This window comes from Adiantum capillus-veneris, chromosome 8, assembly GCF_014529385.1.
Source record: "Adiantum capillus-veneris isolate H3 chromosome 8, ASM1452938v2, whole genome shotgun sequence".
Classification (NCBI taxonomy): domain Eukaryota; kingdom Viridiplantae; phylum Streptophyta; class Polypodiopsida; order Polypodiales; family Pteridaceae; genus Adiantum; species Adiantum capillus-veneris.
Window position 1 is genome coordinate 16,044,652 of NC_140938.1, and position 17,543 is coordinate 16,062,194.

A 17,543-nucleotide genomic window follows, 5' to 3' on the forward strand; every position below is an offset into this window, starting at 1 on the left:
CAACATGCTTTATGGAATACACATATGGAGGCCTAGACTTGATCATCATAGTAGATCAAGGTGCACATATGATGTATGGAGATCCATGGGGAGACTACATATATTTATGACCTCCAACTCATTCGAGTGAAAGCCTTAGTGCTACATGAGATTATGAGATTTGAGATGAGTGCACCACAGATTGTAGTGGAGGCTCTTGCTAGATCAATGTCTTTCATTCATAGCACATGGGAGCTACCTCCCTCTCTCTCTCTCTCTCTCTCTCTCTCTCTCTCTCTCTCTCTCTCTATATATATATATATATATATATAGCTATGTATTCATACAATTTTATTTCATGAAATAAGGATGTGCCATCATTTGGTTGGTGTCCCCTCCTCACTATCTCACACAAGGTCAACCAAGGAGGATCTAAAGCCCAAATATGGGGGTGTGGAGCGGCATTGATTTCAACCGTGCGATCGCGTGGTAAGCTAGGGGTGAACTTGGGGTGAAATAGAGGTGATCTCAAGGCAAAAATGATGCTCCGAGTTTACCCGCCTCATGGGGTGTGGATTGAGAACCAAAGACCTCTCGATTGCCACACAAATGCCCTACCATCACACCAACAAGTGTCATTGCCCATGTTAGCATGGCACATGATCACACCATAGTTTACCCATCCCTAGTTCACCAAATGATCCGATGGCTGAGATTAAAGCCCCCTCGCCCTTGGGCGCTAGATCCCCTCTGCACCATATGTCTGTGCTATATAGTGATGAGGGCAATCTTCCAGGTTCTTCTACACTTTGAAATTTTTCTAGTCTGGAGGGGGGGCCACGGCCATGAAGCAGTAGGATGCTCAATCACACAAGGTGTTAAATCATTCCAAGAGGTTGAACATATAACAAGGCCGCCAACATCGCTCTCGGTTGATGATTAGCACGATAAAATTGCGTGCGCAAGCTTCCATGGCCATCAGAGCAGGCGACGGGCGCTCTTTTGCATTTCTGACAGCGTTCACTGGCAAGCAGCTGGTTAAAATTCCTGCTGCCGCTGCAAATGCAGCCTGCAAGAGGTGCGGCTCAGAATGAACTACCAGCCGAGTACCCTCTTTACTTAAAAAACAACAAAGCAACAAAGCATTGTGCCCAAACCTCTAACTTGTGATCCACGCTTTGGGACTTGAGGACCTCACCATTTTGCTATTGCGCATCTTGTGATGTAAACGGTGAAGAAATATGGTCTTAAACTGCAACCGGTCGATATAGGTCAACCGTAGTTAACAGGTAGTTTACATATAAACAAATGTTCACATCTCACACATAGTCCACATTTAGTTGGCAACTAGTTAACATTACACTAGTTCACATTAATTCAATATGCAGTGCATATCTGTGCTTGGACGGTCCTGCCAAATCCCGATATTGCCCATTGATTGTAACCATTGATCCTTCCTGGAAGGAAAGGTTAGTCACGAAGCTGTATGCAGGGGCCGATTGATTGAAACCATTGATCCCTCCTGAAAGCAGGGGTGGTACTTAGTCATGAAGCCAAGTGCCTTGCATACGTGAAAGTCCAGCAGCCATGGCAGATCTACCACCTCTGAGAAAGTAATCTTTTCATTACCAAACACTGCTCACTCAATGCCACCAATGTTCACACAAATAGCGTCTACGACTGCAAAGAGAGTGACCCTCAAGTTTTGACACTTTTCATTCACCGGAATAACATCTCTCGACTCTTTCCTCTTCATCTGAAGCGTTTCTAGTACAAAACGTTTGAATACATAGTAAGCTGATTTGTCTGTTCCATCCATACGTAAAATTTCAATCAGAACAGCTGCAATTCCATGCTTTACTGCCTGGAACCACCATTTGGAAGCTTTCCAAGGTTCTGAATGAAGTGAGAGAGACCACCGCCTCAAGGACAGGAATTCTGATATAAGGAAGCTAGCATCGCATATTCCACACTCGATAAGCATCCTCCACATGCCTACGAGGGATGTCATGAAGTTGCCAAGGTAGTTCTCCATTTGACAATCTGAAACCCTCTTAGTACGTGTCTCTTCTTCTGTTTCACTTGTCTTCTCCTCTTCAATGCCAGTTTTCTCATGCTCTGACAACTTAGAACAACACATTACTGATCTTGACAGCAATTTAATCTCATTTTCAAGCTGGCAAATTGATGGAGAACCACAGATACATTTTGATAGTATCTCATCATCATACCCCATAGATTCCATGGGCAACTGAAGACACAAATACAGAGCCAAAGCTATAGCTCGCTTTATTAGACCCCTCTCAATTCTGAACTGAGCATCAACGCTAACCTTCTCTGACCCCAAAGTAACAAAATCTGACATCTGATGTGATTCCAGGTTTCCATAAATGTATAGATCAAAGCCTCCTGGAATTTGCTCAGATCTCGAGGAAAGAAGGGTTTCCAAGAAGTTAGAGATAGCTGCCAGCTTGACACGCAGTTCGTATCTTCTGTCATGAAGCTGCACATTATCTGCACATAGATTGACCACTTGAGCACAGGAGCGCACAAGTCTATTCACCAGAAAGCCTTCATGTTCCAAACCCCGCAATTGCATCTTTGCAGGATCTGGTTGCCGGACCTCCAATGCAGCAGTTGATTTCTTTGTAGTACTGGAAAGTCTCTGGATCTCTGTGCCCATGTCGACACTAACCACTGCAGCTTGCTCTTGAAGCTTTTCCTCCAACTTCATCACCATTTTACAGCGTTGCCTCCAGCTCTCGATTTCTTGAGTGACGTACTTGCGGATGTCAGAAGAGATATTTGCAAGAGTTTTCTTGCATGCAGCTAAGCCAGCAGTATCAGCAGCTATGTCTGTCACAAAATATACAAATATGACGGCACGGAACATGGGCTCAGCCAAAATTTGTGACACAATACCAAACAAGAAAGTTCAACTTACTGGCAGCTATTCCAAGCACATGTGGGCTTTCATCTTGATTCGCTAGCAATTCCAAAGCCCTGGATGCTCGCTCCATGGCATGGCCTTTTGCATATTCCATTGCAGAAGAGAGTGCCTTTTGGATGGAAGAAAGGATTACCTAAGCAGGAAAAATAAAGAATAAAAACATGATGCCTGTTATGCACGGGTCTTTTGTGATGGTGAAAAAAAAAACTCGAAACAGCTAATCTACTATACAAAGAGTGTGAAATGAGGCTCCTGAAAATCAACAGAGCATACGCACATTTTCAGCTGCAGCTTCTACTTCGAGCTCTTGCTGAAAGCTTCCCTCCTTGCAACTTAAAACTTGGTACTTTTGAGCAAGCACAACTTTCAAACTTTCCATTGCTTCTTCAAGAATGGGAGGCACACATTTTAAAGACGCTGCTCGAGAAGCATTGACTGCTGTGGTATCAATAACAAAGTCCACCAGCCTCTGCAACTCTTGTCGTTGCTGGAAAAAATTTCGCTGAAACATTGTAGCGAGTGTTATGTGTTATTAAATATGATAACCTTTTCCAATGACAAAAACATAGAAATAGATGCAACACCTGCAGTGCTATGAGAGAGAATTCCTCTGCAGAAATTGACGCATCACAGAGGCCTAAGGAGCTTCCTCGATCAAGTATATGGAAACTACTTGGGTCATGTAAAGGTGTTATTTTTCTCACTGACCTGACAGTCTCCCCATGGGGCTTGGAGGCATTATTTAGACTTGATAAGCCTCCCTCACTTCCTGCCAGTAGAAGGCGAAGCTCCTGACAAAGCAAGAGAAGGTTCTCAGAAACTAAAAGCAAGTTATCAGTTCTCAAGCTAAAAATGCGGAAATTTTTGAACTACCAAATTGTCAGAACATCTCACCATCAGGGAAGGACAACACTGTTGAATAAAGGTGTTATCTATTAAACCCTTCATTCGGTCCAACCGATGGCATATGTTTGTGCTACCGACATCTGCTGTCCAATCATAAAGCTTACCTGGTTTAGCCACAGTCTGATCTATGCTGGCAGAATAAGCTGGAAAGTTAGTATTGTCGAAAAATCTGTCCAAAAAAGCTAGTATGCACATGCTAGGGACCTGCACACATCAACAGTGTGCGATAAATCCTTCAATTCCTGATGTTTCTTTTTTTTTTATGAAAGTGCAGCAATTTACCCCAAAATTTTCATCGTTTGGGTCTAGAATGGCATAATTATACACATTGTGTACTGCCTGTAGTGCTCTCTGGAAAATTGGGATTGAAAATGTCTTGTTATTCACCTGTTCAAAAAGATGACAAACAAAAGCTCAGACAGCTATGAAATATAACAAAATAAAAGACAAGCATAAAGGAAACAGAACTTACCCTGATCAAGTGAAGATAATCAAGGACCCAAGGCAAATTGAGAAGTACGGTTTCAGTTACCACTGCTTTTTCTAAAGTTTCCATCACATTTATTGGCAGGTCTGACCAGCACATCTCCCAATCATGACCATGGCTTGAAGAGCCAATGAGCAGGGAAAAAGAAAGGAACCTGCAACTCAGATTTCTGGCTCTCAGCAGCAGGTTAATTGGCTTGCAAATCAAACCACCACCGAGAAATTATGAAAAGTCTTACCCGAGCAAGCTAGCCAGTGCTTTCAGACTGAGTACGCGCTGTGTCAGGACTGAAGCGATTCCCACTGCATCTTGGGCCTGCTGGATTCTGATGAATTTCCCCCCTTAGAACCATGTAACATTGTTCTTGTTTGCAAAGGGAAATTAAAAGCTTACTCTGCCAACTTGAAGATTTTGGACTTCAAACTCCACTTCATCTGCATGCTTAGTCGATGGCTGTCTGCAGCTTCCAAGATCCAAATGTACACCCTTAGAGACGGTGGATAAAGAATTGTGAGGTCTGATTCGGCTTCTTTGCCTTTCTCAACAGTCAGATCATTCCACTTATCTGAGCTTGGCTTTGCCATGATCGCAGCAACATTGGAGGTATATGCCTTGCTTCCAAGAGCATGAGGTAATGAAGATCTCATAGGTTTGTTTTTATTTCTAATCGTAATACGATCATGCAACTTCTGCAACTTCATGATATCTTGTCTGGCAAGATCAGTTACCACAGGGTCTGTCTCTCCACACACAGCCACCTGTTTGAGAGCTCACTTAGAAATTGCTGGGCCACATAACATACCCGTATAAGGCATGATTCTATCAACAACTCAAATCATTGTGATTCATCTTTTTGGTTTAATAAGTTAAACGGACATACCAAAAAAATACTCCTGCACATCATTGATGCTTCATAAGCAACAAAAAAGCAATTTCAATAGTTCCTCAATTCATAGACAGCAGGACAGCAGGCTGCATTAGGTTTGGAAACTCGATAGATGATATCACTATCAAATTCATCCCTTTTACACTGCATCAATAGAATTAAATTTTTACTAGCATTGACCTGCAAACTTTCTTTGCAAACTAACAAAACAAGTAGGGAAAGATTAGTCCTTTTCTGCTTATTACTGTAAAACATGGTTAATAATTATGATAGTGCAAAAATTACAAGACAATCTGCTGTGGAGCTACTTGAGCAGCTAAAAGATGTTTTATGTGCTCTAGAGCACTAGCTCCATGACTTTGCTCATAAATTTTCATGTCACTCTAGATTATGCATTCAGTTGGTTTACTACGCTTGAAGACGAAACCTTATGGTCCTTGAAAACATATGAACCAAATTAAACCACAACAATCTATGCCAATACAACCTTCATCTTTAAATGTTATTAGTGTGAATTAGTGATTGTTGAAGTCTTTTTATGAAAAGGAGATCTATTTCTCGCCAAACAAGCGGCAATAATTGAAAATTGTTGCCCAAGCCATATTTGCTATGTAAGTTTGTAGCATAGTATGCACAAGAGGATTGTGATCAATAATTTTGTCGACAAATGATTGCAAGTCCTCCATTCGTGTCTTGCGTATTTTGCTCATTGTTTTCGACCAATGAAGAGCCTCCCATCATAAGCAAGGTGACGACCAACATGCTATCGTATATTGTAACAAATACACTTTACCCAAAATGGCATGCATACCTGTTATAGATGTAAGAAGAAAAATATTTCCTTGATGATGTGTGTCACATGCACATGGCTCTATTGTATCACGTGGACATGCTTCATCGACTTCCAAAGCCAATTTTTCACCTATCTCTAGATAGAAGAGTCTCCTAGGAGGATTAATACTGACAATTTTGTGACCCTATTCGTAGGATCGGCATGTCCGGACGAGTCTATTAGATTAGGTTTTCCACTTTTGGAACCCTCTTGCATAAATGGATTGTACAAGCGTTTTGACAGATGTTATTACACTTCATTGGACATTCGACATGACGTGCATGTAGGTCTAGGTCAGAGGAACGTGTCGGTCCAGTCTGTTTGTCAAATGGGAAACTAAATAGTGAGTTATCGTCAAAAATGCACACATTTGCACATAATTCCGACTCGTACAATTTTCCAGACCTAGTACCTCAAAAAGTCGATAAAAAAGAAGTAGCAAACCTAGCATTTTCTCACAAGTTTTAAGTGCCAGAAATCAGCCCAACATTTTTGCAACAACAAGCCCTGGCATTTTGTGGTCCACATTGTAGATTAGCCCGGCATTTTTCCTACAGCAGCAAAACAACCGAGTGTCAAAAAAATTCCAGCCCTTCGTTGCCGGAGATTGCGTGGATCTACGAAGACTTCCTTCCCTGCTGCAACCCAGACCTTTGACAACCCATTAAGCCTCTTCTCGGCCATTCCCTCGCTGCATGGAGTGCTCCAATTGCTGTCCATCATTGGCTCCATCATCATCAACATTTTCAGCCCTGTTTTGCACGACACGTCTGCTGCATTTTGTGTGCCAAATCTACGTTTTTGCAGCCATCTTTCAACCCTTGATTCCTCTCACATCGGGAGCCCAAATCAATCCTAGATATTCCCCTTGGTGGCCATCAATAGCCCCTCATCAAGACAGATCCAAAGATGCATCAAATCAACGTGGAGGTGCTTCATCTTAAAGAGTTACCACGGCTACATTCCCCATTCAAGTAACTAGAGTCTGCATTTGAGATATTGCACGTTTGTACATTCCATTTACGCAATCGAAAGCAAATACCACGTCGACAATGGTGTGGAGGGGCCTTTAGAGGGTTGATTGGGACCTCATCGGGTCTCTCTCTCTAGGTGAGCTCCTAGCAGTTATGTTTAACCGGGCCATGTGTGAGGGCCTACCGGACACTTGGAGCCTATCTACGATCGTACCTATCTTCAAATCATGAGACCCCATGGAGCCTAGGAATTATCGCACTATTATGATTGGGCACACACTGGCACGGTTGTATGCATCCATTCTTGAGCAACAGCTGAGTAGATGGGCAGAGAGGGAAGGAATACGTGCAACTGGGCAGGCAGGATTCAAGAGAGGCTTCTCCACTCTTGACCATATCCTAACACTCAGGGCCATCATCGAGGAAGGCAAATCTGATAGGAGACGGATCTATTGTAGCTTTGTGCACTTCCGCAAAGCTTTCAACACGGTACCCAGAGCTAGACTGATGCGCAAATTACAAGAAATGGGAGTACCCACAGAACTCATTTGGGGAATCATGGCATTGTACAGATCAGTAGTAGGGCATGTACGCACCCCGGAGGGACTTTCTACACCGGTTCACTCCACTATTGGGGTGAAGTAGGGCTGCCCGCTCTCTCCTACCCTTTTCGGTATGTATGTGGATGAGGTTTCTGACTACATTGACAGCGATGGGGATAAAGGTGCTCAATTGGCAGGGACATGGATTCCACTTTTGTTATATGCTGATGACATAGTGTTGATCTCCGAATCCCCAGAGGGAATGCAACGTCAATTGGATGCTTTGCACACGTTTACACAAGAAAGTGGTTTGTCTGTCAACCTCGGTAAAACCAAGGTTATGGTGTTTAACACCACCCCATAGTGGATCAAGAGGTCAGCACCTACATTCACATACGGCCAGGAGACAGTGGAGTACACAGACGCTTACACTTACCTTGGAGTGGTTTTTAGCGGACCTACATTCTCACTCAGAAGAGCAGCAGAAACCAAACTTACTAGAGCCCACGCAGCATTGGGTAGATTGGAGAGGATGTGTTCGCAGGTTCAGTTTCAGGAGCCCCGGACGAAGCTTTGGCTCTTTGACACCTTGGTGGCTTCAGCACTGCTCTATGGAACCGAGATATGGGGACCTTCACTGGATCACCACGGGAGGCCAGGTCGCTTAGACGGATGGGGGAACATGGAGAAACCTCTCGTCTCTATGATCTCGCGGCTCATTAGAGCCAAGGCATCAATAGCACGTGCCATTATCCGAGCAGAGCTAGCGGCCCCCCCACTTTTGGTGGAGGCGCTCACCAGATCAGTCTCCTTCATAAACCGCACATGGGAACTTCCTAGAGACAGATATGCTCGCATAGCACTTGAATCCTCTCGACAGTTAGCCATACAAGGAGATACAACATGCTGGTATGAGGAGATGACATCATGGTTTCGGGCATGTGGGTTCAGCATAGACAGGCTGCCACCATTCCATTACTCATTGGATACACCATCTCTCACTCTTACACAGTCAGAGATCACCAAGCTCATCCGCCAAGACCTAACCCAGCTAGACACCAAGAGGACATGGATACAACCAGCACAGGAATTTGGCACGAAGATGGCTTTCTACAGAGACCACCTTCTCCAGCTTACGGAAAATGGTTTTGTGGCGAGACCCAGATACATGGATACCCACTTGTCTCATGGGATACGTTGTGCTATTGGCCAATTACGCACATCTTCTCACCAGTTGCGGATTGAGACTGGGAGGTACAGTGGAGTACTAGCAGAGGACAGGACATGCCCCTTGTGCAACACGGAACCTGAGACAGAGCTACACTATACATGCCGCTGCCCCGTCTACTACGAGATACGAGGTCGCTTCCACTGCCTGTTCAGGGAGGGTTTTGGACCACTCTCAAGAGTCATGGGATACGAAGATCAGAGATGTCTGGGTTTGTTCTTACTCGAGCTGCGCAGACACAGAGATAGCCTGATGAATGGCGAGGCTAGCCAGTCTCAAAGACGGATCACAGACTTCTTCAAAGCAGACACGGGACGGCCGCAAGAGCCACTCCCACAACAGAGCTCCCCCTCGTCTCACACCAGAGGCACACTGATTGCCCGAGCAATTGAACTAGGGAAATCCAAGCGCCCACGACTGCGAAGAACTACACAGCATCGACGGGTTCTACGATAGAAAATTCGGAGCACGCTAGCCAGGCATGCACGACGCCCGGTCAAACTACTAACCATGGAGGAAATTGATGAGATTTGCCAACGATCGATGCTAGATCTCTTGTGATTCAGCCATCCCAACAAGCCACCCAAATTTTCCCGCTTAGTTTTATGCTTTAGCTCACATCGACCAGCTTAGGCCCCCATAGTAGATATCTTTGTTTTGTACTGTTGTTAGGTTATTTTGTTACTCTGACTTTGTATCAGATCCACCACTTTGTAACTTTCGGGTCTCATAGGTCATTATGGCCTTTTGAAGACGTTAATATAACATTCATTTCATTTCATTTCTCTCTCTCTCTCTCTCTCTCTCTCTCTCTCTCTCTCTCTCTCTCTCTCTCTCTCTCTCTCTCTCTCTCTCTCTCTCTCTCTCTCTCTCTCTCTCTCTCTCTCTCTCTCTCTCTCTCTCTCTCTCTCTCTCTCTCTCTCTCTCTCTCTCTGAATGCAGAGAGATGAGAGACCAGCTTCAGAGGGATCTTCTTTTAGGAGTCATCACTTACAGACAGTCTCAGATTGCTTTTCAACGCCTTCTGTGACGGAAGAAGCGAGCTTACCTAACCCAAATGGAGCGAGACTTGTATCAGATGTTCTTGAGTAGGGACTCAAGAGAGGCATGGCGTCTCTTCCATGAGCACTCCCCTCCCCCAGTGATTACTTCACCTGAGGTGTGGGGCCAATATGCGACATCATTATATACGGTTCCTGGACAGGAACCCCTTCCAGACCCTACCAAGCCTTGCCCAACTACAAGCACTTTCTTTACACCTGAGATGGTACATAGGGCCATCGACAGAATGAAGACCGGGGAGGCATATGATCATGACGGTCTAGTATCGGAGCACTTTATACATGCCAAGGATATGCTGATGGAGGTTCTCACAGTGTTGTTCAATCGTGCCATGTGTGAGGGATTACCTGAAACTTGGAGATTGTCTAATATTGTGCCCATCTTCAAGACTGGTGACCCTACAGAGCCTGGGAACTACCGCACCATCATGGTTGGACACACATTGGCACGGTTGTATGCATCCATCCTGGAGCAACACTTGAGTAATTGGGCAGAGGGGGAGGGGGTACGAGCAAAGGGTCAAGCCGGCTTCAGGAGGGGTTTCTCCACTCTTGATCATATTCTGACACTCAGGGCCATCATTGAGGAGGGCAGAGCACATGGGAGACGAATATATTGTAGCTTTGTGGACTTTCGTAAAGCATTTGACATGGTACCAAGAGCTCGATTGATGCGCAAACTACAGGAGATGGGGGTGCCCATAGAGGTGATTTGGGGGATAATGGCTTTGTACAGATCGGTGATGGGACGGGTACGCACTCCGGAAGGGGTATCTGATTTAGTTCACTCTACCATTGGAGTGAAACAGGGCTTCCCATTGTCTCCTACTCTATTTGGTATGTATGTTGATGAGGTGTCTGATTACATCAATAGAGAGGGTGACAGAGGTGCACAGCTGGCAGGGACGTGGATCCCATTGTTGCTATATGCTGATGATATTATGCTGATATCTGACTCACCAGAAGGTATGCACTACGCAATTTTGCAGAGGATAGTGGATTGTGTGTAAACCTAGGTAAAACCAAGGTTATGGTGTTTAACACCACACCGCAATGGGTCAGGAGATCAGTACCCACTTTCAAGTATGTTCAGGAGATTGTGGAGTATACAGATGCATACACTTACCTGGGGGTAGTCTTTACTGGGCCGAGATTTTCCTTGAGAAGAGAAGCAGAGACTAGACTAACTAGAGCTAGTGCGGCTCTGGGAGGAATGGAGAGGATGTGTTCACAGGTTCAGTTCCAGGAACCTAGGACAAAGTTATGGCTCTTTGATACTTTGGTTGCCTCTACTATGTTATATGGGCTAGTATCCATGATCTCTCGGCTGATTAGAGCCAAGGTTTCTGTACCGCATGATATCATTCGAGCGGCATTAGCTGCCCCCCCTATGGAGATTGAGGCGCTCACAAGATCAGTCTCCTTTGTACACAGTCTGTGGGATACTACCAGAGACAGATATGCCAGGGTGGCTCTAGAGTCCTCTTGACAGTTAGCTCTTAACAGGGATACATCATGCTGGTATGCTCAGATGACATCATGGTTTCAGACACATGGTTTCACCATGGACAGGTTGCCTCCTTTTCAATACTCTCTTCAGGCACCCTTGAGGTCTCTGACACGGGTAGAGATTAATAAACTCATCCGTCAGGATTTGACCCAATTGGACACGAGGAGGACATGGATAGAGCCGTTACAAGAGTTGGGCACAAAGATGGCTTTCTATAGAGAGCATCTTCTCCACCTCACGAGGGATGGGTTTGTAATTCGACCTAGCTATATGGACACGCATCTTTCGCATGGTTTGCGTTGTGCCATTCGCCAGATATGCACGTCCTCACATCAGCTCGAGATTGAGACTGGCAAATTCAGAGGGACACCAGCAAATAACAGAATATGCCGCTTATGCCATCTAGAGCAAGAGACAGAAGTACATTACATATGTCATTGCATAGTGTACTATGAGATACGAGGTCGTTTCCACTGTCTATTCAGAGAAGGTTTTGGGCCTCTATCTAGGGTCATGAGTTATGAGGATCATAGATGTCTTGGGCTTTATCTACTTGAGTTACACAAGCATAGAGAAACGTTACTGAGGAGAGGTGAAGAGAGACATCCCCAAAGATAGATCACAGATTTCTTTACACTAGATACTGTACACCCAGAAGAACAGACAGAGGAGCAACCAGCGACCGTGGAGAGGTCTACTCGCACTACTGGCATTCTCATAGACCGAGCATTGGAGCTAGGGAGATCTAGACGACCCCGAGGGAGGAGAGGAGCTACACAATTTCGAAGGAGGCTATGGCAAAAGATTCAAGCCATACTCTTTCGTCGTCCAGAGTACAGATGAAGATGGATCTCTACTCCCCTCCCATATTGTCCTCACATTGTACTGCTTAGTTTAGGATCCCGCAGTATTTATATTTTGTTATCCTAGATTAATTTATTTTGTTAATCTGACTTTGTATCAGATACACCGCATTGTAACTTTCTGGTCTCATAGGTCACTTTGGCCTTTTGAAGACGTTAATATAACATTTCATTTCTCTCTCTCTCTCTCTCTCTCTCTCTCTCTCTCTCTCTCTCTCTCTCTCTCTCTCTCTCTCTCTCTCTCTCTCTCTCTCTCTCTCTCTCTCTCTCTCTGTGTGTGTGTGTGTGTGTGTGTGTGTGTGTGTGTGTGTGTGTGTGTGTGTGTACCACATGCTATTACACGAGCAGAGCTAGCTGCCTCCCCACTGGTGGTTGAGGCGCTCACCAGATCTCTCCTTCATACACCGCATGTGGGAACTTCCCAGAGACAGATATGCATGCCTTGCACTTGAGTCCTCTCGACAGTTAGCCGTGCAGGGAGATACAACATGCTGGTATGGGGAGATGACGTCATGGTTTCAGGCGCATGGGTTCAGCATAGACAGATTGCCTCCTTTCCAATACTCACTGGATGCGCCCTCTATGACTCTTACACAATCCGAGATCACCAGGCTCATTCGCCAAGACTTGACTCAGCTAGACACCAAGAGGACATGGATACAGCCAGCACGGGAGTTGGGCACGAAGATGGCTTCCTACAGAGAGCATCTCCTCCAGCTTACGGAGGATGGTTTTGTGACGAGGCCTAGATACATGGACACTCACCTGTCTCATGGGATACGATGTGCTATTGGCCAGATACGCACATCTTCACACCAACGGATCAAGACTGGGAGATACAGAGGAATACCAACAGAGGCCAGGACATGCCCCCTGTGTGACATCAAGCCTGAGACAGAGTTGCACTACACATGCCACTGCCCCGTCTACTACGAGATACGAGGCCGCTTCCATTGCTTGTTCAGAGAAGGCTTTGGACCATTCTCTAGAGTCATGCAGTATGAGGATCAGAGATGCCTGGGTTTGTTTTTGCTCGAGCTACGCAAATACAGAGAGATCTTGATGAGAGGAAAGACTAGCCAGTCTCAGAGACAGATCACGGACTTCTTTAGAGCTGCCATTGGACACCCGGAGGAGTTACTACCACGACAAAGCTCGTCGCTCTACACCAGAGGCATACTAATCGACGGAGCGACTGAGCTGGGGAGATCCAGACGCCCACGACTGCGGAGGACTACACAACATCGACAGAGGCTGCAACAGAGGATCCGGGTCACTTTGGTTCGACATGCACGAGGCCCAGTTAAACTACTGACCATGGAGGAGATTGATGACATCCGCCAACGACCGATGCTAGATCTCCTGTGATCTAGTTATCCCAACTAGTTGTTTTAGCGGCTTAGTCCACACTCAGCAATCTAGGATTCCATAGTATTTGTTGGGGTATAAGCGCATATGCCTTGCCTGCTCGCCGAGAGTCTGGGCGCCCACTGACTTGTATACCTTATACATAGCATAAGTGTATAGGGGGCTGCTCACTCTCTTGAGTCTCCCCACCCATATCTGTGTGTCGTGTGTCTCCTTCTCTCTCTCACTCTCCGTCTGTGGTGCTCTCCGATCCCCTTCAATTGGTATAAGAGCGACAGGTGTGAGAGCGTAGATGGACAGCTTTGCGATGAACTCGTCGGCTATGACAGAGAGGTCACAGATCTGAGCAAATAAATAGAGGAGGCTTGTCGGCAGCCATAGAGGCTTGCAGGAGAGCTCTCAGGAGCTTCCTATTGCTCACAGATCAGTCCACAGTTCCTCTACAGATCAGCCCACTGTGTACAACATTTTCCCTCTTCTCGGCAAGCTTTGCAACGGCTACATCGGCGACAGATTGGAGCTTGGAGCTTCCATAGACATGAAAGCATTGTGAGATTGATGCATTCAGCTCACGTATCGAGGTGGGAAGTGAGTTTGAGCCTTTCTATGAGCTCAAAGAAGCACAGAAGAAAGTCGTTCAGTTTTTGGCAGTTTGACAACAGTCCACTGTTTTGCTCATAACTTGAGCTACAAAGCTCCAATTCCAAAACTTTTTGGTTCAAAACGGAGCTGCTTCAAACTCTACGACTTTGTAGAAAAAATCGTTTTCTGATTCGGAGTGCAGGTGGGTCTGAAATTAAAAACACAGAGACTGTTTTCAAAGACAGTTTTGGGCTCTGTTGTTTTCTTTGCTGCAGACAGCTTACCCATGCACACTGCAGGTAGCAGGCACATTTGCAAGTGTTACAAGATCGGGTTTGACTCCCAGGTACAGGTTGAGTCTAGTACTCCCACAGGTGTTGCCAGTTGCAGTTGAGTGGTTCTTCTGCAGTGTTGTGGCTTGCATACATGGTCTTTGAGCGGGTAATGTTCTATGTATGCTTATGTGGTGAGCAGTAGATCTTGTGAGCAAGTGCAGAGGTTGGTTGTGGATGACATGTATGGTCACCTGTGGTACTCTTTGTGAGCATTTGTTGGACACAGGTTTGCAGAACTTATGCATGTATGTTGAGTGTAGTTTGATGCGCATTGATTGCTCATTGTATTGAGCTTGCAGGACAATGGTTCTTTTGTGTCGATAGCCATTGTGCGTCGAAACTCTGGCAAAATTTTCCCAGGAGTTTTATGCGCATCATTTATGCGATCTAGGTAGAGATTGCGGGTTGCACTCAGCATTTGCGTGCGGTGTTCTTTGCAGGTGGGAGATTTGTGCGTGTGTATGCATCGATACCGCACAGTGTAGGCTTGGTGATTAGCTCACAGAGTGCAGTGTGATACTAGAGCAGGCAAGGCTTGTATTGACATTGCGGGAGCTCTATTTTGGAGTGTGTCTCACAAGTTTTACATTGTGTTTCTAGCCATATTTGTAGACAGTTTCCAGGTGTTGTTGGTGAGGTGGTTTTGCTTTCTAGTTTGCTACATTGTGCTCATGGCAGAGACAGGTGATCACTCAGATTATGATCTCTCTGAAATGTGCACGTTTGATGGGTCAGACTTTGCAGCATGGAGAGAGTGTATGCTTGATGCATTGACACAGCGAGGGTTGCATCAACCATTGAGTGGTGATGCAAGTAGACCTTCAAACATGTCTGACGATCAGTGGGGCAGGAGCTAGAGGAGATGGCACTATCTACACTCTCTTTGCACCTTGCAGAATCTGTATATGCTCTTGTTATGTATGAGACTACTTCGAGAGCACTTTGGCGCAGATTACATGATATGTATGATAGATCTGAGTCATCACGGACTCGTGTGAGACATGTACATTCATGAGCACGCCGACAGGTGATATGTTGGTATTGTGGTCATTTTGGACACGTTAGACGGCGTTGTTTTCGTCGTATGTGACATCGTAGGAGACATGGAAGTCTCAGAGATGTATATAGTGATGCCATGGACTCAGTTGCTTTGACAGTTGAGGCAAATGTAGTGTCGGAGTATACTAGTGACGAGGATGACACTTTTACCTCGAGCTATGCACGAGATGCTATACATGTGGACAGTGCACTCCCTTCGAAGTGGTTGCTAGACGCAGATGCTATGTTCATGTCACGCCGCATCGTGAATGGTTTTGTAGCTATTCTAGCGGGATGCTTGGCAGTGTACGTTTGACCGATGGATCGGTGCATGCGATAGCATGGTGCAGGAGATGTGAGACTGTCATCACCGAGTGGTGCATTTTACTTGTTACGACATGTGCACTATGTACCAGATTTGACAGTGAGTTTGATCTCGATTGGTCAGCTTAGAGATTGTGGATGTCAGATTTCGCTACGAGAGCGAGATTTTGTGATGCATTTGGGTTCGCTAGTGATTGCGAGAGGTGCCAGGAGTGGTACAGGTTACCCATTGCATGTGGATCACGGGAGAGACGGTGTTGTCTCTGTGATCATGCAGCCAGGTAGAGAGCGAGAGAGCAGGCGAGTCTCTTTTGCTCATCGGTTGCAGGGTGCTTTGCATGGAGTGCAGAGTAGTGAGCTCGTTGTACACACAGTTGGGGCACGACTTGAGCAATCACACAGAGAGGTGACAGAGTCAGACATGCATGCTTTGCTAGTGACTGAGCAAAGCAGAGAGTCAATTGTGCGAGATACTTCTATGCAGGATAGACAGGTAGAGCGGTCTTGCTCTAGTGAGTCACGACAGGAGGACGTTGTGCAAGAGTCTATGCATAAGGAGTTAGAGCATGAGAGCTCTAGTGAGTCACAACAGATTGAGTGGTCATGTTTGCAATGGATGATTGCAGAGGACGCTGAGATGTCAGCGATTATGCAGTCATTCCTTTCTATGCTCGACGGTGAGCATGGGGATATAGTTGTGCAGGATATGTCTTCCAGCAGACACCTAGAGCAGCTGGTTTGCTCTGAGGTTGCACGACAGGTTGATGCGTCTTTTGCGGACAGTCAAGAGATGCATGTGACTGACAGGCCTTGTCAGTCCGAGATGCCTATTGCCAGGGATATATATGTTGATGCATGCTCCGTAGAGCTAGCAGGGCCCGCTAGCATTGCATCGGCATTCGGTGGTCTCATGTATGAGATGCTGATCTTGAGACCGGATATCGCAGCTACAATGGGAGCATTTGCAGTTGGGGTTGTCAGTCGTTTGTTGACTAATGATGGCATAGTGCACGAGGGAGATATGCAAGTATTGCGTACATACTTGCAATACGTGTGCAGTACGTTTGGTGGTGCATGGACTTACACGGGAGTAGGACAGCCGGATGCACACGATCACAGCCAGCCAGTGGGCATCGGTTGAGAGCAATTTTCTCTCGCCTTTTGTAGTCTTTAGACTAGGTTCCCTTGCTTAAAGGCACAGTCGCCTTTAAGTGGGAGGTTGTTGGGGTATAGGCGCCTATGCCTTGCCCGGTCGCCCAGAGTCTGGGCGCCCACTGACTTGTATAACTTATACATGGCATAAGTGTATAGGGGACTGCTCACTCTCTTGAGTCTCCCCACCCATATCTGTGTGTCGTGTGTCTCCTTCTCTCTCTCACTCTCCGTCTGTGGTGCTCTCCGATCCCCTTCAGTATTTTATTTTGTCATTTTGTCATCTTGTTACTCTGACTTTGTATTAGATCCACCACATTGTAACTTTCTGGTCTCATAGGTCACTTTGGCCTTTTGAAGACGTTAATATAACATTTCATTTCATTTCATTTCTCTATGGTCGTCTCTGTACAACAGCCAAGCCAAAACTCTTAGTGGAGGAGCCCACCACTTTATTGATTGAGACATTGCATGATGCAACAACAGAGGCATACCCACACACTCAACCTAATCAAAGACGTCGTCC

The 17,543-nt window shown here is 45.8% G+C and overlaps 1 protein-coding gene across 2 annotated transcripts in view; it reads right to left on the bottom strand.

Annotated features, from left to right (window-relative positions):
* Positions 1-902: 902 nt before the first annotated feature.
* The window catches only part of LOC147451721 (uncharacterized), a 91,849-nt gene continuing 75,208 nt past the window's right edge, over positions 903-17,543 (bottom strand). Inside the window, exons 6-14 of one of the 2 annotated variants that reach the window (XM_086517625.1) lie at positions 4,716-5,080; positions 4,561-4,647; positions 4,308-4,476; positions 4,118-4,222; positions 3,824-4,039; positions 3,514-3,720; positions 3,207-3,431; positions 2,924-3,062; positions 903-2,835 (exon numbers count right to left, since the gene is read on the bottom strand). In XM_086517625.1, the coding sequence (XP_086373751.1) occupies positions 1,619-2,835; positions 2,924-3,062; positions 3,207-3,431; positions 3,514-3,720; positions 3,824-4,039; positions 4,118-4,222; positions 4,308-4,476; positions 4,561-4,647; positions 4,716-5,080 (2,730 nt within the window). In that variant the 3' untranslated portion in view covers positions 903-1,618. The remainder of the gene's footprint in view (positions 2,836-2,923; positions 3,063-3,206; positions 3,432-3,513; positions 3,721-3,823; positions 4,040-4,117; positions 4,223-4,307; positions 4,477-4,560; positions 4,648-4,715; positions 5,081-17,543) is intronic. The other variant, XM_086517624.1, reaches the window with a different exon arrangement.